This window comes from Microcaecilia unicolor, chromosome 8 (genome assembly GCF_901765095.1).
Source record: "Microcaecilia unicolor chromosome 8, aMicUni1.1, whole genome shotgun sequence".
Lineage (NCBI taxonomy): Eukaryota > Metazoa > Chordata > Amphibia > Gymnophiona > Siphonopidae > Microcaecilia > Microcaecilia unicolor.
In genome coordinates, this window is record NC_044038.1 from 203,023,388 (window position 1) to 203,050,858 (window position 27,471).

The 27,471-nt window shown below is 44.3% G+C and overlaps 1 protein-coding gene across 1 annotated transcript in view; it reads left to right on the forward strand.

The window, feature by feature from the left end:
- PSMA7 (proteasome subunit alpha 7) overlaps positions 1–27,471 on the forward strand; it is a 42,265-nt gene that overhangs the window by 8,209 nt on the left and 6,585 nt on the right. Inside the window, exons 3-5 of the mRNA XM_030212651.1 lie at positions 533–657; positions 23,693–23,815; positions 24,909–25,028. Coding sequence (XP_030068511.1) covers positions 533–657; positions 23,693–23,815; positions 24,909–25,028 — 368 coding nt within the window. The remainder of the gene's footprint in view (positions 1–532; positions 658–23,692; positions 23,816–24,908; positions 25,029–27,471) is intronic.

Here is a 27,471-nt window from a genome sequence, read left to right on the forward strand (position 1 = left end):
GCGTGTAGTCTGGATCCCATTTTATGCAGAGGGAGCCATTATACACACAGTAGCACAGATTTTACATTGATGTTTAAAAACCTAAATTCAGCTTAATTGACATTTGTGGGTTCAGATGACTGTGCTTTGTGACCATTTAGTTTCACCTGGACTATTAGAAATTAGGGTAAAGCACTTCTTCCCTACCCAGTCCTCAGGACACACCCAGCCAGTTAGGTTTTCAGGATCTCCACAATGAATATGCATGAAAGAGATTTGCATATAGTGGAGGCAGTGTATGCAAATCAAGTTAATGTATAGTCATTGTGGAGATCCTGTAAACCTGACTGGCAAGGGGTACTCCAGGACTGAACTTGGGAAACACTGCCCTATACCCATGGATTTTTCTCCTATTTTATCTGCTCCAAGTCTGGTTCCTTGCCCTAGATAAGCCATGCCCCAGTGTTCCTTTCACAACTCTTCAGTCATAGGCCCTGGTTCGTGCACCGGGAGCTGGGAACTGGCTCTAAGATGTGCTTCTTTTCATTTGAAGGCCTCACAGCTGATGCCAGGATAGTTATAAACAGAGCCCGTGTGGAGTGCCAGAGTCATAGGTTGACGGTGGAAGACCCTGTCACAGTGGAATATATCACACGTTACATTGCCAGCCTTAAGCAGGTAAGGGAATTTGTGACTATACAAAGTGGTATTTAAAAAAAAAAAAAAAAAAATTACCTTGATCTGTATATTTTGAGTTCATCAGTTTCTTTTTATTTTGTCTAAAGGGGGAAAGAATTCTGTTTCTCATGATTTTATGGTAAAACCAACTCATTTGTCTTGTGATCCATGTTTATGGAATGCATTTCTAGAGCAGGTTTTTTTTATAAGCATTTTGTAAAAAAGTTGAAGCTTATTGCCTTAGCATCCGTACCACACCAGTCTGTAACAAGTAGATTTTGACCATCTACCAGTGGATGGAGACAGACACAAAATAGTTCTGTGTGATTCGCTCTAGAAAGGGATAGAATGTTCAGTATTCTGTCATCACTGGTTGGTTGACAATTTACCATGCAACTCCTGGACTGGTTTCTGGATTAGCTCATGAGCCAGTTGAACAGCTGAGCTTCCTTTTGAGCTGGGGGATGCCTTCCTAGGTATATTCTCCTGAGTCGGTTAGCTCGGGCTTTAGTTGAGCTAGAAGTGCCATGTTAGGATTAGTCTCCTGAAAACTGGGGGTGCTTGTTTTAAGCTTTTTCTCCTGAGCCAGTTGATAAACTGTGCTACAGTTGAGGTGGTGGTACCTTCTAGGGTTTAGCTCCGTTCAGCATTTTAAAATATGTGTATTGGTGCCGAGGTATGTCTTAGGTCTTTGAGTTACAACCCTGCTCCTTTATGACTGCAGAAGTGAGTCTTTCTAGGGAAGACAACCTGGAAGTGATAGTCAATTAGTTAATTTCATTATTGGGGTTGGTTGGTGTGTGTCTGTAGCAGCCAAAATTAATGGTGCTATTTTATATGTGGCTTTGGTCTGTGTACCACACAGTATCAGGCTCTATTTCCACATTAGCCTGATGTTTGAGGTACTCCCTCATTTTACTTGTCATGCTCTGTTTTTAGTTATGAAGCTGATCGAGCGCCATTAAGCATTCTCTCATTCACTATTTCACTTCAGCAGAATGTGTACATATAAAATTTGTTTACAGCTGTACTACTGTCTGCCAGGACAGACGGAAAAGACTGATGAAGAAATGTTTACAGAAATTAGGAAAACTGGCAAATTGGGCAGCAGTATAATGGGTGATTTAAATTACCCCAGTATTTGGATAAATTTTAAATCGGGGAGGTAAAATTCCTAGATGTAATAAATGTTTGATTATGTTACCCCTTTGCTCAAGAGGAAGCATTGGCTTCCTATAGAGCAAAGGATTATTTATAAGGTTCTTGTTACCACTTTCAAGGCTTTTAAAATGGGTGTCCCAGATTACTTGGCTTTCTCCACAATTCCGCATGGAGGATAAAAGCAAGAGGCAGATGTTAGAAGGCAAACAGTCTTGATTAAAATCCAAAAGCTCCCAGAAAATTCTGTCTTGATTTAGTTAATGCAATGTCATTGTATTGAACTTATCTTATAGATGAACCTCTGTTCAGTCTGTAAAAGTATTTGTCCAGGTCACCCCACCCCCCCCCCCCCCAACACACACACACAAAGAAACTATAGTCTTCAAAAACATGATTCTTTTCAATTGAATGTTGAACCAGAGGCTTTCCCACCACAGATCTCTTAAGTGTGCTCTTGTACTTCAAAATCCGTTTGTTGAAAGGTCACATAGTCTTCCCTATGTACAGATTCCACATGACACCAGAACTCTTACAATTAGTAAAACTTCTAAGTTCAAACTTTTCTATTGTAGTCAGGTGAATAAATGTTAAATATTCACCTCACACACTGAGCATGCACCACACTTGTGGTGTCCTGCAGCTCTCCAAGTGTGTTGTGGATTCAATCCTGGAAGAGCAGAATGAACTAACATCTTTCAGGTTTCTTCCTCTCTTGCAAGCAGTCGTGATACCCTTCCTCTGAAAATGCTTAGTCCCCTGGATAATATACCAGTGTTTCTGTAATATCTTGATAATGTCTCTTGACAGATGTGTGAATGGCAAAGCACATATGACTGTTGGTAGGTTTCCTCACTTTTAGGTTGAAGTAGATCATCTCTGTCAGCTCTAGCTGCTCTGTTGCATCCTTCAGTAATGGCTTCAAGGGGGTATCCTTTGGATCGAAATTGGCAGGTCATCTCTTGCCTGGTTTTCAAAGAAGCAATCCTTGGGGCACAGTCCTTTACTCCTTAAAAACTGACCATATGGGAGGTTCATTTTAAGTGTTCGATTGTGGCAGCTTTTAAAATGTAAATACTTGTTGACGTCTGGTTTCTTGTATAAGTTACTGTGGAAAGTACCATCTTATATGGTGTGAAGCTCCGCCCAGCGCATCCCAGGATACACTGGGCAGGGCTGGGCACTGTCGAAGGAAAAGGATGGAGGCAGGCTACCTCCCTCCTCCAACTCAAGGTAGGGGATGGTGGGGGTAGGGGGATTGACACTGGACCACCAGGGACCCCTTGTTAATGTTAGGGGGGGGGGGATCTGGAGACCCACTGGATCTCCAGCCCTCCCTGAACTGTGTCGAGGGGACCAGAGGTCCGGTGGACCTCCAGCCCCCCTTTCACTGGGGGGGGATTGGTCGCCCACTGGGCCACCAGGGATCTTTTACAAATGCTGAGGGGAGTTAGGGGGGGGCTGGAGACATTCCGGATTTCCAGCCTTCCTGAACCTAGGGGGGGGGGGTCGTCGGGGGGGGGGGGGGGGGACTGGAGCTCCGCCGGACCTCAGCTCCCGTTTTGCCTTGCTCGGGGCAGGGATAGTTGGGGTCTGGTGGTCCCATGGACCTCCAGCCCCTGTGTTTCACAGGTCTGGGCTTTTGACAGCCCAGACCTGTCAAACAAGTGCGGGAGGATTATGCTAAGCGCATGCTCAGGCACAATTCTCCTGCACTTCTACCCCATGATCAGAGATAATTGCATGCTTAAATTTGTATGTCATTATCTTTGATAATAGGTCTAATAAAGCCCCATGTTGTTCCAGTTCTATTTATAGAGCGCTGTTTGGAACACGCGGGGCCTGTTAGTTTGTATACCTGTTCTTTTCTTGATATTTTTTTATGTGTGTGTAAATGTTTTGATTATATAGTTGATTAGTAGCCACTTGTTTTGCATTTGGGTTCATCCATTTTTACATTCTACCATTAATAATGTATAATTTTTAAAGATCTTTTTTTTTTTTTTTTTTATATTTTTATTTATAAGTTTTTAATTTCTTACAAGTGCAAAACTTGTTACAGAAAAACAGCCAATTTTAAATTTTTAAAGTAAAAAAAAAAAAAAATTAAGAATAAGTTTAACAGCTTTCTTAGACCTCAATTAAGGGGGGGGGAGTTACATAATCAGTGGAGATTTAAAGGTATTATTGCCAAATTATACATAACGCGGTTTATGTGCACTAATTCGTCTCTCATCATTTTACTATATTTGCATGCAGTTGTTTCATGTCCAGAAAGGATTTCAGCTGTTCTGGGTCATAAAATACATACTTTATCCCACTGAGCTTGACCAAGCATTTGCAAGGATATGCTAACAAAAATGAGCCACCTAACTTAATGACATCCTGTTTCATTAGTAAAAATAATTTTCTCCGTTCCTGAGTTACCTTAGTAACGTTAGAAAATATCCACAATTTGTTTCCAAAGACCAGTTCTTTTGAATATTTAAAGTACAACTTAAATATTGTGTTAAAGTCCTGTTCAAATACCAGGGAAACCAAGAGGGTAGCCCTCTCCGGAACAATTTCAATAGATTGTTCTAAAATTGCTGATAAGTTGTTGAGATCTACTCCTTCTACTCCGAGGCCATCTTTATTTCCTTCTTTCCCAGCAAATCTTGCTGGCAAGTAATATATTTTACTTATAGGGGGAATAAGTTCTTGCGGTATTTTCAAATTTTCCAACAAGTATTTTTTAAATAAGTCAATAGGTGTTTTACCAGGAATTTTAGGAAAATTCAGTACTCGGAGGGAAGTGTATTTCCTCCTAGCCTCGAGCTAAGGGGCAATATCTCCTCATGGTTGCCTGACCTGCTCTTATCCCGGCTGCATAGGCAACCTTCGGCTTCTGACAAGGAAAAATTGTCATACCTGATAATTTTCTTTCCTTTAGTCACAGCAGACAAATCCAGAGCTCCACCCTTTTATGAGGTTGACACTATCAGTTCAGTCTCTTTAGGTTTCTTGCTGTGGTTGCCTATGCATTGTTCTGCTAGTTGACAGGTTTATGCCTCATTTCTATGAGGAAGGAAAAATGCCTTATTATTCTCTTTATGAGAAATATTGACTGCCAAGGAGCATACTGTCCTATGTGGCAGAGTTAAGTTTTTTCATACTCTTATCTCCACCTGCTTGTAAGTGGTCATAACTTGCAAGTCTCTGGATTCGTCTTCTGTGGCTAAAGGAAAGAAAATTATAAGGTAAGACATAATGACATAATGTTTCCCTTCTATCCTTCTAAGTCTGGAACTCTTTTTCCCTCTCAGTTTTAGCAGTACTTAACAGTCATAGGTGTATGTTACCTAATTTAGTCATAGCTGTGGCTAAAATTCATTTGTTTCTCTATTTATAGAATTAATTCTACTTCTTCCTATTGGCTTGTTCCCTTTTACCCTGGAGATTGTGCCACAGAACCTTGGTATCTTGCACTATTATAGAGCTTAAGTTATTGTCAATCTATCTCCTGGAGTGCTTACATGGAAGCGCCAAACTTGAGTTCTCTTAGTTGGAGATTTTCTGGTAATATTAATTACAGTAAAGCCCAATTGGCAAGCTGTTGAATGTGGACACTGCCATGTTTTTTTTCAGTGTAGTATTTTTTATTTTTGTTGCACAAATGCTTACTCATGTTCTAGATTTTTTTTTTTTATGCCTCTGATGCCAGTGGAAATGATTAATTCTTTAGGAGGCCTTATCTATCTTTCTCTCACTTTCAGATTCTGCTCAGAGTCGAGTTATATTTTAGCAGGAACATCTTTTCCGCTACACTTTGGAAACTCTGCCAAGTATTGTCCCGTTTGTCATTTTTTAAAGGAAAACGCCTCCCAATTCTAAAGGTGTCATTAATATAGACCTGGCTCTACCTTTCCTCTGGGTCTGTCTGTGCATAAGCTCTGGAACCCAATTATGAAGGCATTTTTTGTAGGTTGGAGTTTCTTGCAGAAACTTGCCTTGAGCCTATTACAATGCTTGTCTTATTACACTTATTTTTCTTATAGAACCTTTCAGCCTGTCCGCCTGTTGGTTAGACCGATCTTCTCAGGACTAATTCTAGAGGTTAGAACCACCTCAATCAATCTGCACTTTTTCTGATATCAATGTCTGTTATAAGTGGCAAGTTATAGAATCTTTGTTTCTGATGCGTACTTTCACTACTAAAAGAGCATATAGTGTTACATATTTTCTTTTGGGCTTTATCCTTTTTCAGTTCTGTTTTATGGTATCATGTGTAGACTTCTGATGCTTTGCTTCTACAGTTTGCTCTGGAAGGAAAATTAATTCTTTTTCTGATGCTGAGTTTCAGATTCTCCTTGGTATGTCTGTTGTATTGCGCTCCTGACACACCAAACATTTTCTGTGGAGAGTAGAAATGTGTACCCAGCAGCAGCTTATGGGTCTCTCTATTCTGGAAAGCATACATTCAAACACAACATCTGAGGTTAATGCACTTCTTGAAAACAAACCTAACTTGGGTATATGGGCTTTCCAACTACAGGGAACGCTTGGTTTCCAAATCAGGTCGTCTTTTTTTTTTTTTTTTTAAAGAAAAGGGGAAGGAAGAGTTAGACAGTCTTCACATAATTGGGGTTCTCAATTGTCTTTTGCTACCCTTTAAAATGCTGGTGACCATTCCAGTTCTTCATACTAGTGGACTATGTATTCTTTTTATCTGATTCATCTGTCTCTTCACAGATAGCACTCTTTTCTCTCCATTATGCGATGAATTTTTAGTTAATTTATCGTTACTTGGGTTCTTCACTGAGCCTCAGATTGAATCACATTTTCTTTCTGGAGGCAAGTTTTTACATTCCCCCAATTTTTCATAGCTTAACATCTGTATCTCTAGATATGTTCAGCCATGCTACTTTATATGTGACTCTGCCATTGTCTGATATTGTCATTCCCTAATATTCAACCTTTTCTTGATTTCTACCCTTTCCTATTTGGACATACTAACCTGTTTTGGTTTGTTGGGAGATTTTTTTTGTCCATACATAAGATTTCTTCTTCTGAACCAGAACAGGAGTCTAAACCCACTGTCCTAATTTTTTTCAGCGGCCAATACAGGTTACAAAACCCTGACAGATTCCCAACAAGTAACACGATTCTACTTTATCTCGGGAATAAGCATGAATATTCCCAAGTCTGTCTTTAATTACAAGGTCTGGTCTTTTCCGCCAAGAAATTGTCCAAAACCTTACATTGCCACATATACTACTACTACTATTTAACATTTCTAAAGCGCTACCAGGGTTACGCAGCGCTGTACAATTCAAACATAGGACAGTCCCTGCTCAAGGAGCTTACAATCTAAAAGACATGTGTACATATCTTTCCAAAGGCTGCTATATTGGTAAGCCTCTTTCTTTCACAGGTTTTGAGCTTATTACTTACATCTCTTTTGTCTTTTTATTCGGCTGTCTTTGCAGCTGTCCTTGTCTGTGTGATATTATTATGGTGGATATGTCTGGAATGTTTTTACGTTTGGGGAGCGTGCCAGGTGCCCTTGACCTGGATTGGCCACTGTCGGTGACAGGATGCTGGGCTAGATGGACCTTTGGTCTTTCCCAGTATGGCACTACTTATGTACTTATGTACTTATGATACATGTGGCTTGTATTCCTGCCTTTCTGCTTCTCCCTGGACCACTGTCTGTATCTTCCTTGTATATAAAGAGTTGCTTAATGGTTTGTTACAGTGAGCTGCTGCACACTTAAGAGTCTATAGTAAGTCCTACTTCAGATGAGTCTCCTCTAGAGCCCTTATCTTAGACTAGAACTAATATGGAGCCATAGCTTAAAGCAGCGGTTCCCAAACTATGTGCTGCGGCATCCTGGTGCGCCGCAGCGAACTGTCGGGGGTGCCGTGGAAAATCCTGACTTTCCTTCTGCCGACACCCGAACCATCTCCTCGCTGCAGAAAACATGCCTCACCTGCTCCTCTGGCTAGTGTCTCCCATCCTCTGCCCCAGGTCCGGCACCCCTTCCCCCCCCCTTTGTGTCTGCTTGCAAGCATGTCTCCCTCCAGTAGCATTTCTCACACTGCTGCTGGTGCCAGTCCCGAAGTCTGCTGTGTTCATCCCGCGCAGCAACAGGAAGTTACATCACAAGAAGCTGAAATCAGCAGATGGAAGGTTTCAGACTGTTGCCAGCAGCGTTGTGTAAAATTCTGCAACTGCTGGGGACCTCTGGAGGGAGAAACGTTTGCAAGTAGACAAGGGGAAGGGGGTGTTGAGAGAGGAGGAATCTCAATTTGGGGATGGAGAGGAAGGAGAAAAATATGCTTGGAAGAAGCAGCAGCATGGCAGGGAGCCTGAAGTGGAACTGAAGTTTGCAGAGGAGCCCCCCCCCCCCCCCCCCCCCCCCCCGGCTGCTCCAGATGGAAGGTGAATAGTGGAAAAAAATGTGAAGCGGGGGGGGGGGGCAGTATAGAACTGTGTGGCTGGGGAGACTGGAGACCTGTTTGGCCAGGGGAGGTGGAGACCTGTGTGGCTGGGGGGGTGGATACCTGTATGGTGGGGGTGGAGACCTGTGGTGTTGCTGCGAAAAATTGCAAGAATACAAAGGGTGCCGTCTACCAAAAAAGTTTGGGAACCACTGGCTTAAAGCTTACAGTAGCTATCTATGAGCCTAGGGCTAGAATTAAAGGTTGAAGGTTCAAGACCCACCTTATTACTTGCTATAATCTTCTAATCCCTTTTTGGCATGCACTGCATCTATAATTATGCTGTTCTTACTTTGCAGGTTGTTGTTTTTTTTTTTTTTAATCTCAAACAAATAAGCAGCTATTCTCTTCCTCTATCCCTTATGTTATCTTGGTGAAAGGAGTCTTTTCACAGGGACCAGATGTTTATTCCAGTAGTATACTTTATCTGGTGTGGCGAGCCTGTCCTAGCAGTGGCCACTCTTACATATCTCAGGAGTATTTCCAAGTTTTTCTTATCTTGCACCACGCCTACTACGAGGCTGAAAGGAACCAAGTTTTTTCTTTTATTCTGGTGTCCTGTATTTCTTAATTAAATGTTGCCTGCTATTCTTCCTGTGCTTTGTGTCTCTGTTCTTGTTCCTTTATTTGGGACCACCTTTACAGATATCTTTTTTTTTTTTAATGCAGCGCCTGCAGTCCCTCTCTGTTTTCCTAGACTATTGTATATTTTTCCAAACTACATAGTCTCATTCAGCAGGAGACTACTATACACACCTTCAACTTTCTTGTGATATCTTTGCCTCGGTTATCTACTGTGTCTTTCGTTCTTCACTTCTTTTGTATTTTAATCAGGAGAATGACTTCCTCTCTCAAAGATCCTACTCCATTGAGTTCAAATTTGGGGAAAATAAGCTATTGATTTCTTCTCTATACTGCTCTTAGTTTGTTTCCGATGTATTATAAAATACTATTTGGGGGACACTGGCAGTTTGCCATGCATAGTTTTAAGCATCTTGCTAGTCTTCAGATGGCCTTCCCTATTTCCTGGCAGGGCAGTATTAATGATATGTTCTGCACACGTTTTTCATTCTCTCTTCACGGGCCACATTTTTTTACCTGTCTGTGTACACTTTTAAGAATATTGTTCCCAGGGATGTTTTGGATGCTGAAACTTTCTTCTTGTGTTCAGACATTTTTGATATTGTTGGATCCACTGGAGTGAAGCCACAAAAGAAATCTACAGTAGCAGCATTTAATTGTTGAAAGGGTGACTATGATAAAAGGAGGAAAACGGTTAAAAAGAAGCTAAAGGACTCAGCTGCAAAGTTTAGGACTTTAAATCAAGCATGAACTTTGTTTAAAAATACCATCTTGGAAGCCCAGATCAGATGCATTCCATGTATTTACAAAGGTGGAAAGAGAAAATGACAACCAGCATGGTTAAAGTGAAGTGAAAGAAGCTATTAGAGCCTAAAGAATGGAAACAGGACCCAAATGAAGAAAATAAGAAGCAACATAAGCACTGGTGCGTTATATGTAAAACATTGATATAGAAGGCTAAAAGAATATGAAACTTGCTACAGAGGTATAATCTCGCAGTAACAACTTGTTCAGGTACATCAGAATCAGAAAGTCTGCAAGGGAATCTGTGGGACTTAGATCATGAAGGAGGACAAGGCCATAGTGGAGAGACTGAATGATTTTCTTTGCTTTGGTCTTTATGAAAAAAAGGTGATGACCAGGAAGAACTGAAAAATCTCTGTGAACCTGGAAGATGTAAAAAAGTAAAAGGTAGTAAGTCACCTGGACCGGATGGCATGCATCCAAGGGTACTGAAAGAAGTCAGACATGAAATTGCTGATCTGTCAGTAATCTGTAACCTGTGATTAAAATCGTCCATAGTACCTGAAGATTGGAGGGTGGCCAGTGTAAAGCCAATTTTAAAGGGTTCCAGGGGGTGATCTGGGAAATAGACCAGTAAGCCTGACATCAGTGTCGGGTAAAATAGTAGAAACTATTTCAAAGAATAAAATACGTAACACATTGATAAACATGGTTTAATGGAACGGAGTTGGCATGGATTCGGCCAAGAGAAGTCTTGCCACACTAGTTTGCTTAATTTCTTTGAAGGTGTGAATAAACATGTCAATAAAGTAGGGCTGCATGGTAATCATTAGCCGTGATTTTAAAAATTAATCGCGTCCAGTGATTAACCGCCCACCCAGTCTGGCATATCTTGTTGCCTCCGGGACCGCAGGCGGTTCTCCCCTCCTAGTCTACCTCATTGGTTGTGTTGCAGTAAATCTTCAGCTGGCATCGTATTCAAATTCTGCCTCGGCCTGCACTGGGCCTTTCCTTCTGGCCCATCCTGCCTCCTCCTGGGGCACGTTCCTATTTTCAGAAAGGAGCGCCGGGTCAGAAGGAAAGGCCCAGTGGAGGCCAAGGCAGAATTTCAGTATGCTGCAGGGTGAAGATTTATTGCAAGACATCTGATGAGGTAAGCCAGGAGGGGAGAGCTGTCACCGCGGTCTGGGAGAAATGGGCGGGAGAGCTAAGGAGAATGCGGGAGGGGAGGCATATTAGAGAGAATGGGTGAAGGCACAGGGGGAGCACGTGGAGGGGGAGAGAGAATGGGTGAAGGCCCCCCCCTCCAAGTTACAGTACTGTTCAATGGCTAGTGGTGTAGCTGAAGCCCCGTCAGCTGACGAAATCCACTTCCTGAGTCATCCCTTTCCTCCTTGTACAGACTCAGGAGTGAGGAAGCCACCGGGGTGCCTCCAGCCACCAATGCTTGCACTCCCCAAGCATACTCTGTTTGTGCATGAACTGAGCATGTTTGGGGAATGCTGTATCGGTAGCTGGAGGCACCCCGCTGACTTCCTTGCTGCTGAGCAGCACAAGAGGAAGGGGGGACACTTTGGCAGTGGATTTCTTTGACTGGCTTTGGCATCCCCACCAGCAAAAGTAAGATATCTAGTGGAGGGGGGAGGGAGAGGAAATGTGCCCCCCACCCCAATGAACAGCTGTCTGTGGCCCAACTTTAATAGTGCGATTAATCACAAAACTAGAAGTTAAAATTATACAATTAATCGTAATTAGACATTTTGATCTAACTGCAGCCGTACAATAAAGGCGAACCAGTTGATGTAATGTATCTAGATTTTCAGAAAGCTTCTGACAACATTCCTTATGAGACTTCTGAGAAAATTAAAGCCATGGGATAGGAGGCAATGTTCCGTTGTGGATTAGGAATTGGTTATTGGACAGAAAACTGAGGTATGGTTAAATGGCCATTTCTCTCAATGGAGGCAGGTGATAGTGGCCTGCTGTAGGGATCTGTTCTGGGACCAGTGCTATTTAACAAATTTATAAATGATGTGTAAATTGTAACAGTGAGTGAGGTGATTAAATTTGCAGATGACAGAAAACTATTCAAGGTTGTTAAGACACATGCGAACTGTGAAAAATTGGAGGAAGACCTTAGGAAACTGGAAGACTGGGCATTCAAATGGCAGATGAAATTTAATGTGGACAAATGCAAAGTGATGCACATTGGGAAGAATACTCCAAATCAGTTACTTGATGCTAGGGTTCACCTTGGGGGTCCGCTCTCAAGAAAAAGAGGTAGGGGTCATTCTAAACAATATGCTGAAATCTTGTGCCCAGTATGTGGCAGTAGCCAATAAAGCAAACAGGATGCTAGAAATTTTAGGAAATGGTTGGTAAACAAGACAAAATACTATAATGCCTCTGTATTGCTACATGGTTCAGTTCTGGTCGCCAAATCTCAAAAAAGATATAGCGGAATTTGAAAAGGCTCAAAGAAGCGTGACCAAATGATGAAGAGGACAAAAGGAAAGGCTAAAGAGGTTAGTTTGGAAAAGAGGTGGCTGAGGGGGAGATATGATTGAGATCTACAAAATCCTGAGTGGTGTAGAATGAATAGAAATGAATTTATTTATTTATTTCTTTACTCTTTCAAGTACAAAGACTATGGGACGCTCGGAAAGTTACATGGAAATAATTTTAAAACAAATAGGAGGAAATATTTTTCATTCAAAGAATAGTAAAGCTCTGGAATTCATTGCTAGAGGATGTGGTAACAGCAGTTAGTGTATTCGTGTTTAAAAAAAGGTTTGGACAAGTGCCTGGAGGAGAAAGATCCATAGTCTTGCTGTTGAGATGGGGAAGCCACTGCTTGCCCTAGGATTGGTAGCATGGCATATTGCTATTATTTGGGTTTCTGCCAGGTACTTGTGACCTGGATTGGCCACTGTTGGAAACAGGATACTGGGCTAGATGGACTATTGGTCTGACCTAATATGGCTATTCTTACGTTCCCTATTGCTAATTAGTATGAACAATTGACTGTAACCTCTAGGGTCCACACACGTTTTGTTTCTTTCTGTGAAGTTACTGATTTACCTAAATGTTTCTAGTCCCACCCTCTTTCAGGGCTGCTTTGCTACAACCTTAGATTGTAAGCCCATTAGGGACAGAAAGTACCTGCAAAAATAGTATATGTAAACTTCTTTGACTGTATCTGTAGAAGGCAGTGTATCAAGTGTGCAATAAACATAAGCTTATTCTGGACTAGTCTAGTATGGATTCTAAGAAAGGAGTTTTCTTTCCTTTTAGTCCCATCAGACCAGTCCAGAAACCTTTGGCATAATGTTTATACTCCTATTTTATTTTGAATTTCTTCTTAGGGTTAGCTGTACATTTTCAGGTGTGTTTGATCTACCTCTTTAGATGTCTGTTGTATAGTGCAAGAGTACCTTGCAGGCACAGATGATGCTTCCAGAAAGCTTTGACTGGAAATAGGAGGTGTGCCCAAAACCGATCATAATGCCACAACATTGAGGCATATTTTCAAAGCACTTTGGGAGGCTAAGTTCCATAGGTTTCTATGGAACTTTGGGAGGCTAACTGCTTTGAAAATGAGCTTGGTCGTTTCATTTGGCTAAGGAAATGTCTTGGTAAATGTTATGAATATACCTAACTCTGGCATTCAGTATAAATGAGCTCTATTGCTTTTGCTATTAGTAATACTGAACATTCTGTCCATGCACAGCGTCTTTCTAGGGCGAATCATATGGAACTGTTTTGTATCTCTGTCTCTGTCTGCTGGTAACATAGTAGACGACAGCAGATAAAGACCTGTAGGGTCCATCCAACCTTCCCAACAAAATAAACTTTATAGTATAAAGTATGATACGTATACTTGATCTTGATTTGTAGATAGTCATAACCCACTTGTTGTGGACTAGTCTGGTAGTACTGAAGGAAAGAAAATGATCAGGTAAGACATTTTTCCTTCTTTAATCTAATGTTTTCTGTTTGGTTTTACTCTGTGTATAAATATCTTATATGAGGGGCACTATTCAGTTGTTTTGTAAACCATTTTGGACTATAAAGCTGTTAAAGTAAGTCCAGGTACAGCTGTTAAGGTCTGTTTAACACTGGTGTTTCCTCTTCAGTGTAAGACTTATTCTAGATTAAAAAAAAAAAAAAAAGACAAATCACTCTTAAGTGTACTGTGTTCAATAGTTTGACATTAGGACTGGCGTTTGACTCTATCCTTCAACTTATGCCCATCACATGTAATAGAAATAAAGGATAGGTTTTCTCATTGTATAATATTATATCCACCTTATTTGATGTGGTATGTCTGAAGCTTTTGATCACCAGTTCAGTAGCAATCTAATCTTGTGGATGCCTAGAATTTTTGCACATGTTATGGTTACTATTGGGAACATATCCCTAAGTTTTAATGAGCATTTTGACATCCACCACTTCTGGCCTACTCTGAGCCCTGCCTAAAACGAATGTGCAGTGAAATGATTTATCACCCTTCTGAAACTTCAGCCAGTGTACAACATAATCATAAAAAAACATCCTGAAAATAAAAACAAACAAACCAAAATGAAGCTTAACACTAAAGTTTTAGTATAGAGACTTGCACGGGAACAGGGTTCATGAGAATCCCGCAGGAATAGGTCTGTGGGAGTGCTGTGAGGATAGAAGTAAGTTTGCAGGGTTCCCATGGGAATGGAAGAAGTTCCTATGGGGACAGGCTTACTTTTAAGCCTACTGCTTTCCTGCCGATCTATCTGGCTGTGCCAGTGAGGAGGAGGGGCTCTGGAGGAAGAGAGTCAAGGAGGGGAAAGAGCCATGTTCAAAATAAAGAGGATCGTGCAGCGCTAGGAGAGAACTGCTGCATTTGCTTACCTGCCTAGTGGATCGTGCCTGAGAAGGGTGTGAGTGTAGTCATTCCCTGGCCGGGGGGGGGGGGGGGGGGGGGGGGGGTAGAGGGGACCGTGGTAGAAGGAACCGACACTGTAGGTTGAAGCTAGGCCTGCAGGGTGTGTGAATGCGGGATGTATAGGCGTGGGCTCGTAGATTAGAGTCTTGTATGCAGATGGACACCAGACTGGTGAAGGAGGAATTGGGGGAGGGCAGAGTCGGGGCTGGGAGTAGCGGGGTGCTCTCGCTGTGTGCCATATTTCTGCCTAGGATGTCCGCGATGTAGATTGAAGGGATGGGGTGGGTGCTTACATCGACACCCAGTGCTGCTGACGAGCTCTGGTGCTGGTACTGCATGACTAACCCCCCCCCCCCCCCCCCCCCTTCAACTCGAAGCTGCCCTGGTCTTCCTTGATTGCTGGCACCCTGCCATGGACACAGCGAAGACCATGCAGAGTACTCTGTTCCTTTGAGCGTCCTTTGAGCTCTGTGCATTTCAAAATTCAAATTCAAGCCTCATTCTGGGGCTCCAGTGATGTTCTTAATCGCATGCCTAAGGGGAGGGCTCCTATAGGAGAGAAGGTGAGGGAAATGAGTCATGCTGCTGAGTGAGCAGCAGGCTCCAGCCGGATCCACTGCCATTGCCAGTGTATATATGGGCTCAAAGGCAGCAAGGCCATCAGCTGATTCAGCAGCACAGTGCCAGAGGACTTAAAGAGGAGGAAGCAGCTGACATGAGGAGCGAGCACACGGTGAGGAGGAGAGGAGTGAGGACAGAGGCAGCACGAGCTGAGCAGTGAACACACATCGCAGGAGGAAAGAAGGCAGCAGGAGCTGAGCACTGCTGTGGCAGCAGAGGATAGAGGATAGGCGGCAGTGAGCAGTGAGTCCTGACCCACAGAAGAGAACTGCACAGAGGTGGTCAGCAGACTACATTTATTTTTTTTTATATGCATAGGCAGTTTTATTTCTCTAAAGTGGTGGGAACTGAGAAATGGGTTTGTTTCTCTTGATCAACTGGCTGTTTGTATCAGAGCAGCAGCTAAAGCATACCCCCTTTTGTTGAGGGTTTTTAGTGTCTTGCTGTTGATTAAAGAGAGCTTTTCTACAAGCTGCATTGTAGTGTCCTGTGGTTTGTCTCTGTCACATTATGTTGACGTACTGATTTTTTTAAATGTTTGGGTAACCAATTCTCTCTATTTTAGTTTGGAAACTTCTGTTTATTGTATTTATTTATTTATTACATTATGTTACTTTCCACTATTCCAGGGTGTGTAGGTAATCATGTCCATCGACCAGCACGTGGAGATAGACAATACAGAACTGAGCACCACTACATAGCCCTCTGCTACAGCCCAGTTCCTCAGTATACTGTCTCCCAGCAGGTGGATGGACAAGACTGGCTCTGAGGCCTTGGCTCCTGGTCCCCAGTTGAGCATGGCATCCTGTGTTAGGGCAGACATACCTGATGGTCCTGGGTCCCTGTCATACCTCTCACCTGGGATCGTCTGCGCTTCTCCCTGTCTGATCAGCAACTGGTTCAAACAAAAGAAAATAAAGCGAAATTAATAGGGAGAAAAGAGAGAGAGAGAAGACAACTCTGGGCAGCTCTGGCTCTCAGCTCAGGTAATACAGACTGTGTGTGTGCAGGCCGGCGGTGTTCTGCTGTTGCAGGGGGATGGCTGTTGCCCTTTGCATTGGATTCTATGTGGTGAGTCTCCCAGGTGTGTGTGAGACTTTGGGGCATCGTCAGGGGAGCTGTGCAGACAGTTTTCGTTTTCCTCCGGCTTCACAGTATGGGAGAAACTTTGCAGCGGGTCCGGTGCACTTGAGATTGCAGCCTATTGCACGGTATGCCATGTGTTTCTTTTTCCAGGCATGCTCATCAGTATGGCAGCCTCCGCAGACAAGGTGAAGTGCTGCTCCTCTTGCGGGTGCTGATGCTCCTCAGGCTGCTGCATGCTGGTAGGCTGGTGACCCCGAGTGAAGGAGGTGATTCAGGATTCCGTCCGCAGGACAGTTGCTGTCTCAGCAGTTTGGAGGCCTGCTGCGGCTCCCTAGTCCAGCGTCTCGACACCTCACCTCAGCAGAAACATCTGCCATTTTGTTTGCTGCTGACCATGAGGTTCCCGCGCCAGCTTCTGAGGAGGTAGGACTCCAGGTGGGGGGAGGGGGCCAAGGGCAGGGTAAGGTCTGCTCTTCTTTCTGGAGTTTGTATTTCTGCTCCACCAGGCCTACCTACTGAAGCAGGGGGCCTCTTCCCAGGCAGCCTCTGCACCTCTAGGGAGTGTGGAGGTGGGAGTCTCCCCTACGAATCCCAAGAGGTAAAGGACCTAAAGGTGGGGCGGGCCACGGCCTGGAAGACTACCTTGCCGGTCAAAGGCGGCGTAGACTTGAAGGTCCTGCAGGATAGGAAGCTGGAACAGGCTTTTAAGCAGGCCTTTGAGGTGGCTGCCCTGGGGCTGCAGGCGTCCATTTGCAGCTCCTTTTGTTGTTCGAGCTTGTTTACAGTGGCACCAAAGGTCTAGCTCCTGGGACATTTCTAAGGCAGTCCGGCTGGAGGTGGGCTTGGCCTATTTTGCGAATGCTGTGTATGACATGCCAAGGGTGACTTTGACCAAGGGTATGTCATTGTCAGCCACCGCAAGACATGGGCTCTGGCTGCGAGCATGGGTGTCAGATGCTGCCTCTAAGGCACGTCTGGTCAAGTTGCCCTTTTGAGAGAAATTACTGTTGAGGGAGGACCTCAGCAATTTGGTTAAGAGGCTGGAGGAGACAAAGCCTCTGCGACACCCAGAAGACAAGCCTCATTCCTAAGGTCGCTTAGTTTTCTGGACAGCAGGAAATGCAGGCCTGGTTGTCTGTCCTTTGGTCAGAGGATGCAGCTTCAATCCCGGCAGTCTTCCTTTTGGGGGGGACCGGAAACCTATAGGACAGGCGTGTGGGCTGATAGGGGAACACCTTCAGGCGTTACAGGACATGTGGGCCACCGTAACCACAGACCAGTAGGTGCTGGATATTCTGCGCGAGGGCTACAAGCTGAAGGTCCCCCACCCGGTCCCTCCTCTCTTCTTATGGTCTCCTTGTCAGGGAGGTCACATGGACGGCGCATATCAGATCCATGGTAGAGGCCTTGCTGAGTCTTTGCACCATTGTGCCCATCCCTCCCACTGAGCGTGGGCTGGGGCAGTACTCCATCTATTTCTTGGTCCCCAAGAAGGAGGGCACCATGCGGCCCATTCTGGACCTCAAGGGGGTCAACAAGTGTCTGCAAGTGCCACATTTTCAGATGGCAACCCTCAGGTCTGTGCGAGTGGGGGAGTTTCTCACCACTCTTGATCTGAAGGAGGCATACCTCCACATTCCCATCTGGGGTCCGCATCAGCAGTTCCTTCATTTTGCAGTTTTGGGCCATCATTTTCAGTTCCGGGCTCTCCCGTTTGATCTGGCCACCGCCCCGAGAACCTTCTCGAAGGTAATGGTTGTGGTAGCAGCCTGTCAGCTGAAGCGAAGGATTCAGTTCACCCATATCTGGATGACTGGCTGATCCGGGGCATCATCCTACCCAGACAGCATGGAGGCCACTTCCAAGGTGATTTGCCTGTTGCAGTCCTTGGGGTGGGTTATCAACTTTGACAAGAGCAGGCTGGTTCCGTCGCAACAGCTGGAGTATTTGGGTGTCCTGTTTGATACCCAGCGGGCTCAGGTGATCCTAACAGAGGGGCGGCACAAGAGGCTGCTGCACCAGGTTCGCTCGCGCCTGCTCCTTCCCCAGCAGTGGGCCTGGGATTACATACAGGTCTTCGGGTCCATGACGGCGGCCGTGGAAGGTGGAGCCTTGGGCGAGGGCACACATTAGGCTGTTGCAGTAGTCTCAGCCGATGGTCTCTAGTTTCGGAGGATTAGTGTCCAGAATACGTTGGTGGTTGCTTCCCCAATCATTGACCAGGGGAGATGCCTTTCCGATCCTACATTGGTTGGTGGTGACTACGGATGACAGTCTGTTAGGCTGGGGAGCCCATTGCAGGAGTCACCTGGTTCAGGGCTCTTGGTTTCCGGCAGAAGCGAGATGGCCTAGCAATCGTCTGGAATTTTGAGCAGTGCATAGAGCTCTTGGAGGCCTTTGCTCCTCTATTGGAGGGGACCCCGGTTCGGGTCTTTTCGGACAATGCGACAGCAGTGGTCTATATCAGCAAGCAAGGGGGGACTCGCAGCTGACGGTGGAGTCCAGCTTGTTGATAGCCTCGATGGAGCAGCACCTATGGTACCTCTCGTCCACGCACATTGCGGGGTTGCGCAACGTGAAGGCAGCCTTCCTCAGTCAGCAAGCTCTGGATCCCAGCGAATGTGAGATGTCAGGAGGAGTGTTTCAGCAGTCATGCGTCGTTGGGGTGTCTTGTGCTTGGATTTCATGGCCACGAAAGACTATACCAAGGTTTCCCAGTTTTTCAGCCACTGTTGTGAACAGGATTCACTGGGTCTGGATGCCCTGCTTCAGCTGTGGCCAAGCTCAAGGCCTCCTGTATGCCTTTCCCCTTTGCCAATGATGTGGCAGCCCGCAGGGTGATCCTGGTGGACCCGGACGGGCTTCGGCACCTGTGGTCTGCAGATCTCATGCAGCTCCTAGACAGAGAGCTGCTGTTTTCCTCACACTCGAGGCCTTCTCCTTCAGGGTCTGGTGGCCGAGGATCTCTCCCCCTTTGGTCTTATGGCCTGGCCCTTGAGAGGGCTCGTTGGAGGAAGAAGGGTTATTTGGATTCGGTCATTGCGATCCTGCTCAGAGACAGGAAGTGTTCTACTTGGCATATGCCCAAGTCTGGCGTGTTCTTGAGGGCTGGAGTGTGGAGAGGGGGTTGGACCCATAGGTCCCATCCTGGTGTTCTTGCAGGAGGGTGTGCACTGGCCCTGGGTTGTTTGAAGGTTCTAGTGGCAGCCCTGGCTTCCGCAGTCATTTGTGGAACTTTTCTTTGGAGGCTCATCCTGATGTACTGCGTTTTCTGAAAGGGGTGAGTTGCCTTAGGCTGTGCTTCTGGGTGCCCCTTTCGGAATGGGACCTTAATCTAGTTTTTCAGGCGCTTCAGCCCCCGCGCCCCCCCCCCTCCCCCCCGGGTTTGAAAGGATCTTACACTGAAGATAGTGTTCTTTAGTATCAATTGCGTTGACCCGTCGTATCTCGGAGCTTCAGGCGCTTTCGTGTACAGACCCTTTTTTTGTTTTTTTGGAGGCAGGGGTCTCGCACACAGTTCCGTCCTTTTTGCCCAAGGTGGTTTCAGCTTTCCATGTTAATCAGTTGGTGGACCTTCCTTCCTTTCATTGAGAGGATGTGGGGGATCAGTTCGCCTCATTGAGGCTTCTGGACGTTCAGAGGACACACTTGAGTTACATGGAGGCTATTAATGATTTTCTTTGCTCAGATAGGCTCTTTGTGCTTTTTGGTAAGCAGAAGTTGGACCTCATGGTGTGTTAAGATGTCCATTGCCTGCTGGTTGAAGGAGGCGGTGGCCTCTGATATCCTGGCGAGGAAGTCCCCACCACAGGTGTTGAAGGCATACTCTACCAGACGTGCAGCGATGTCCTGGGCAGAGGCCTCACTGTCCTCTCTAATTGATATCTGTAGAGTGGCAACTTTGGCTTCCTTGTATACCTTTAGTAAACATTACCTAGTGAATGTTGCTGCATGGTCAGATGCCGTGTTTGGGGCATCGGTTCTGTATGCGGTGGGGTCAGCTGCCCACCCTCGTAGAGATCACTTTTCAATGTCCCACACGTTCTGGAATAATGGAAAGTAATGTAATGGAAGGAGAAATTGGATCTTACCTGATAATTTTCTTTTATTAGTTCTTCATACTATTCCAGGAGCCACCTCCCCCCCCCCCGGTGGTTCGATGCCCTCTTTCGTGACTTTATAGTCTGTCTTCGTGTCCTTCCAGGGGCCTTATTTTCGGGGTTGGCTAAGTCAGTTGCTGACCATGCTCTTGATAGGTGTTCTTTCTTCATTGCTTGCGGACCAATACTGAGGGAACTGAGCTGCTTATAGAGGGTTATGTAGTGGTACTCAGTTCTGTATTCTCTTTCTCCACCTGCTAGTCGATGGACATGACTACCGACACGTCCTGGAATAGTGTGAAGAACTAATGTAAAGAAAATTATCAGGTAAGACCTAATTTTTTCTTTTTGTCCTTTCTAAGCTTCAGTATATTATTCTGGATCTGGATTCTTTGATGGGTTGTAGTCCTTTTACATAGGCATTTATCATGATTGTTTGGTGTCAAGTGTTAGTCTATTTTTTGGCTACTTTTCAGCATGAATCTGGCTAGAAACATTTTTGCCACTGGCAAAACAAGCTGACCCTGCTACACCAAGCCCAACCCAATCCCTCCTCTGTGTTCTGGCATTTTGCACAATACAGTAGGAAATAAATGTTTAATTTTTATTTCTCCTGTGTTGTATTTTTTTTATTGAGGCTGACTTGATAGTTTAGTCCTGTGTAATTTTATGACAATGGAAAAGAAAGCCGACATTCAGAAATGTATTGATTCTTGAACTCGGCAATGGTCCATGCCAGAGAAGTACCTTTTGTGCTTTGCTCGAGATGCAAGACGATTCTCTTGGAGATCACGTGATGGGACCAATGGCTTCTGGACTCACAAGGACTATTGTGCAAACCGTATGCCAGCAGCAAAGATTACAGTAATACCAAGTTTTTCTCTAGCAAGTTATGCCAACAAAGTACCTGCGAACATCAAATCTAGCTGAGATAATATTTAACCATCTCTCTGACCTCACGTGCAACTTTCTTCAAATCAATCACCTTAACTTTCTAATTCTTCCTACTTTCTTACTCATCTATATGTTACAACTTTGCCTTACCCCTCACTACCAATTATAATGTTCTAGTACATATTGTGTTGTCATTGCAAGTAGTATACCATGCCATACTTTGTATTGTTGTTTGAATATTTTTACTGCTCTAATTGCCTACTGCTCATGTTTGATCTATTCTTACTGTACACCGCCTTGAGTGAATGCCTTCAAAAAGGTGGTAAATAAATCCTATCCTAATAAATAAATCTGAAGTGGCAGACATTGTGGTCACCACGTGTGCAACAGATGTGAGGCAATTCTTATATTATCATATCCATTGTTGCTAAATATGGGAATGTCCTAGACCAAGTCATGCCCTGTGGGTCAACTGTCTCTTGTCATCTTGATGGTGGTGTGGAGAAAGAGAAGATCACACTCATCGACAAGCTAACTTTAGTGCCACAGTTCAGAGTGACAGCTGTCCTCTGGACACACAAAGTAACCACAGCTATATGACTAGCTGTACAGTATATCGATAACTGGCAAACTGAGTCATGTATCTTGGCTACTTGATTACTGGACAGAAATCATACCTTGGGAAATATAAAACTGACAAAAGAAGTCGATTCTGAAAAAGTTTTGTATATTTGTGTTCACTACAGACTGTGAAGGATGCCTTTCAAGAAAACACTTGGATTGGATGTTCGTAATCTAAACCTTGTTTTGTTGCATGGATTGCAGCAGACAAATCCATATAGCACTGGCTTGCCACCTGAGGTAGCCCAACTTACTGACACCTCAAAAGAACTAGTGACATTGGCAAAAAGAACAGAACAAAAATTATCATTCAGCTGGTAACAACACTTAAACAATGTGTAGTAATACGATGGAACAGTGTTCTGTTAACACTGAAATCAGTGGCAACAAATCTCAAATCTCCATACACTGAGCGCTGAGCCAGGTTTTAATAGAAGAAAATTTTTTTCACATGCTGGCTGATATGAAATGAAGACTGTTGGCTGATGTCGTTCAAGTTTTGGAACCAGTTGATACGGCCACAAAATGCCTCTCTGACAAAAGCTGATTATTGCATCTGGTGTTGCCTACCAAAATAAAGCTGCAAAAACACTTCACTGAAAAGGCTTCTGACAGTAGCATCATCTTACAACCTAAAAAAACCCATCTACTTAATATGCTGAATAAACACAGTTCATCAGTTGCATTCTACCATGGCTCTGCTGGATTCACCTTTAAAAACAACTTTGGAACATTAGCACTTACCAAATATGCACAGGCACTATCCATCTTGAAAAAAATGGTGGATAGACTTCCAGCAGCAGACAACACAATAAGAAGATGAAACTAGAGGAAAATTCCTTGGGAGACCTCTTTTCTTTTTCAAATATAGCTATTCTTTATTTAGCTATTTCAATATTTTATCTACTTGTAATGACAATATTACTTGCAAAATACACCTTCACATTCAAAACAATACCATCTGCTTTTTCTCAGGTGGATGCATACTTGACTACTACTGACATCTTGTCTTGCTGGAAGTCAAAATCAACTAAGTGGAAAAGTCAAGTTGTCAGACGAGTCCTTGGAGTGCTTGCTGCCAACACATCACCCAAACGGTCATTTTCATCAGCTGAGCGAGTTCTTGAGGATAGACTAGCATAGCTAGGACCACATACTGTGGATGGACTTCTGTGTCTGAACGGACTAAAGAAATAACTGCCTGATATTCCTGACTGGTTACGTTCCTTTCTGTTTTGTATTCTCATTAAAACTCAATAAAAACTAGTTAACCTTCAGAAGTAGATGCAGTTTTTTATTTTTTTAATGGGGACGGGTGGGGACAGAGGAGATTCCGGCAGGGACGGGTTGAATTCTGTTCCCGTGCAACTCTATTTTAGTATTGGCTAAAAATAATTTTCACAAAAATGACCCACATACCCCTGCCCCAGCTGAAATAAGCCTAGAGATGAAATGTTTCTTCATCTGCAGTGTTATCCATAATGTATACTTTTCATAAAGCATCACCATAAGTGTTTTAAACACATTTTTTTAAAACATCTAGAACAAAAATGATTCTAGTCTTTGAAGTGTTTGAAGGTGTAGAGACTGTATGACTTAAAAATGTATAGCACCCCCCCCACCCCCCCAGTGGTTTTTACCTGTAACACCTTTGAATGAAGACAGAGCTGCAGATCATCACAGGAACATTGACACTGCTTGAGATTCCTTTTCCAGCACGATATAGTGGCTTTTAAAACTGTGAGGATCCTGTATGTCATAGACTGGTCAAATAGTAGAAAGCAAATTTAGGACCTATAGTGACACTTCCTCTTTTTGTCCTTAGCGCTATACCCAGAGTAATGGGCGTAGACCCTTTGGTATATCTGCCCTAATTGTAGGGTTTGACTTTGATGGAACTCCCAGGCTGTACCAGACGGACCCCTCTGGCACATACCATGCGTGGAAGGTGAGCAAATCTCATTGCACAGAACTTGTAGTTTCCTGTGGACTCTTTAGGGACAGTACTGTGAATACAATACATGTTACATATTATAGCTGTTTTTATTGCAACCTGTAATTCAGTAGTACCTGCTATACTGAAATGTATCATTTTAGTCAGTTATAGCTCGGGATAGTGGATATAAAGGCTTATTTGTGAGTTAATATGCTGGTTCTTGTCAGAAAGATGACAAATCTCATGAAGTGCTGCTCTGCTGTAAGCTAATGTTTTCTTAAACCATTCATATGATCACCAATGGAATAAACATCCAATTTTATAATTATAAGTGTATTTGACATACACTGACCAATGGTTTTAGTATCGGGAAAACTCAGCTTGATAATTATTTAGTCAGATAGTAGATGATGGCAGCTAAAGACCTAAATGGTCCAAGTCTGCCCAACAGTCACATTTATTATCAATTCATGATTTAAAACCATATGTGTACTTGGTCCTGAACTTTCACTGACATTTTCAGGACAGAGCGTAGAGGTCAGCCTGGCACTGTCCTTGCATCTTACTACTGGAGTTGCCATCAAAGTCCACTCCAGCTGATCCATTTTGCCATACATGGGACACAGATCATAGAAGTAGACCTGGCATTGTCCTTATATTCCAACTACTGGAGTTGCTATCAAAGCCCTCTCCAGCATATCCTAGTCTTCTCATACATGGAACACAGACGATAGCAGTCTGCCTGGCACTGGCCTTGGTTCTTGACAGCTAGAGTCGCCATCTAAGCACCACTCAAGCCATGCAAGCAGCCTTTATTTGTTTTTTGATCTCCTTTTTAATTAGGGATCCTCTGTGTTTATCCCACACACTTTTGAATTCTGTCACTGTTGTATAATATAGAATACAATTCAGTTGGGGGTGTTGAGGACCAGTGAAAAAGGATTTGGATTTAAACGCTATATGATTAGGAATATACATGCCATTTGTATTACCAGAAAGTACCCTCCGGGGTATAATTCAGTGTGCCAAGTTGATAAATTCTTGTTTTGCCATTATACGTTTAGTTAAGTTATTTTACGGTCTGTCACTGGGCTGACTTTCTCAGGCTAACGCTATTGGCAGAGGAGCCAAATCAGTGCGAGAATTCCTGGAAAAAAACTACACAGATGACTCAATTGAAACGGATGATCTGACTATTAAACTTGTGATCAAGGCCCTTCTTGAAGTAAGTATTGTTAATACCTAGCCATTTTTTTTCATAACGTTCAGAGTGCAGACCACTGCCAGTATGCAGTAAAGCTGAGCATTATTAAATGACGTGGCTGCTCTTATCTATGCTTCCTTCTCCTGTCTGAACAGCTAGAGCTGTGCTTTTTAAGTGGCGTCTTTAGGCCTTAAAGGGATACTGTGCAGCTTCTTTGCAGCAGAGTATACCTGAAGTGGCATCGTCACCAGCACAAGACAGGCACCGTAGCATCCAGCTTGAAGCGGGATTGGCCTAGTTGGCAGATGTTGTTTATGACATGTTATATATTACAGAAGCACCGTCAATGTCACGTCTAGTTGAATTGCCCTTTTGGGGTAAGTGGCTATTTGGAGAAGATCTTGGTAACTTGGTGAAAGAACTAGGGGAAACTAAGCTACAGTAGTTGCAGGAGAATACACCGAAAGCCTTTGGATCTCGAGACACCAGAGGGTACTGGCCTGGTTGTCAGCAATAATCTTACTTTTCTACGGAAAAGAAGTCATCCCCCAGTTAGCTAGGGTGCCCAATGCCTCCTGAGCTTTGCAATGATGTGAGGGTGGTCCACTCTTCTCTTCCTGTAGTGGGAGGACATCTTTAGCAGTAGTGGCCCAAAATCACATCAGACCAGTGAGTTCTGGATATTCTTACTGAAGGTTACACATTAGTCCCACCTGGTCAGTTCTGTCTTCTTGCAGACGCCTTGTCAAAAGGGGGAACCAAGGTGGTCTATTCTTGCTGGTTCTCCAGGCTATTGTTCTAGTTCCTCAGGTTGAACATGGACAAGGCAGATACCTGCACCTTTCCTGCAACCTTAGATCTCAAAGGTCTAAACTGCTGTCTGTGTTGCTTGGTGATGGCATATGCCACCCCTACAAAATGGCTTACCCGCTCTTCCCCCCCCCCCACCCCGCGGAGCCTGGGACCTCCCCCTCAGTCTTCCAACTTTCAATATGTTGCCATCAGTGTCAACCATATAGGCAGGGCACTGTCAGCGAGCTCTAAAGTGTGTTGTATACCTTGTCCTGCCTACTCTGATGCACTTCCTGTTCCTACTTAGGTGGGACACAGTACAGAGAACAGTTCTCAAGCCAGCCAGTGGTCGTCTGCTTGAGTGGCTGACACTGCCTCCAATACATTAAATGCTTGGAAGATCTGGGAGAGGGAGTTGGAGGAATGGGGGTGCCCACTGTGCCACTGGGTAGCAAAGAAGAGGAAATATATAGAACTTGTGGGTGGTGTTCTCTTGGGTTGGGAGAGATGCTGGACATGGTGAGTGGAGAGAGCCAAGAGATCAGATGAAGGGGGGGTGGGGTGGAGAGATGCTGGACTGCAGGGAGGGGGCAAGGGGAGAGAGAGATTCTGGCCCTAGGAAGAGAGAGGGAGAAGCTGGTCACTAGAGGGGACAGGGACACAGACGGGAGATGCTGGACACGGGAAGGGGCATGAGGATAGATACTGAGCGTGAAGGAGGGACAGAGGGCAGATGTAAGGACAGGTAGAGACACACAAAGAACGAGGGTAGACACAGAGGGAGAAGTGTTGGTGGACCATAAACCCTGGAAACGAGAATGCGGATGGGACCCGGGAGGAAACAGAGCAGAAGGTGGAAGAGACCCTGGGGTACAGTAAGGTAACAGGTTACTGGGACATGATGATTGTGTGGGAGAAATCTTTCTTTTTGGGTGGGGAAGCATGGAATTGTGGGTGGGAGAGGGAATTTTGAGGAGATAAGTTAGACCTGGCGATTGGTATGAAGGAGTGTGTGTTTAGGGGTTAGGAAAATGAATGAAATGAGGAGAAGTGTGGGAAAGGTTAAGACATAATGTGAATGACCTGGAAGACAGAGGATGAAAGGTATTGAAAACTGACAGGCATATTGGGAAGGAGATGGATCTCTGCAGGGGTGGAATGGAAATGAGGTTAAAATGATGGTGAAAGAGGCAGTAGGAGATGGGGTAGAGTGTAAGAGAGAAAAGAATAGGCTGGAGGGAAGGGAGGGAAAAAGAGCCAGGGATGGAGCTGGACTGGTAAGGGGATGAGAGACAGTGGAGGGTACTGAGCATAGAAATAGAGGACTAGGATGTGGATGAGGAAACTGGGGAAGGAGAGGGATAGAGGGGGCAATGGTAACACTAAAGGGGACAAGAGGGAGATGGAAAAAGCTGGTAGGTAGATGAGAGCTGAAGAGGATAACAGAAAGATAGAGTGAGGGTAAAATCAAGTGGGCAGGTAAAAACACGGAGAAGTGGGAGGGGGGGAACATGAAGAGATCAGTGGCAGACAGCTATAGAGAATTAAAAGACAAGAGGAGAGAGAAGAAATGGAAAGCAAACATGGACAATTTGGGCGAGGACTGACGCAAGAAATGGTAAAAAAAAATTAATACTAAAGGATTGGGATGTGTCCACTCTGCTAAACAAAC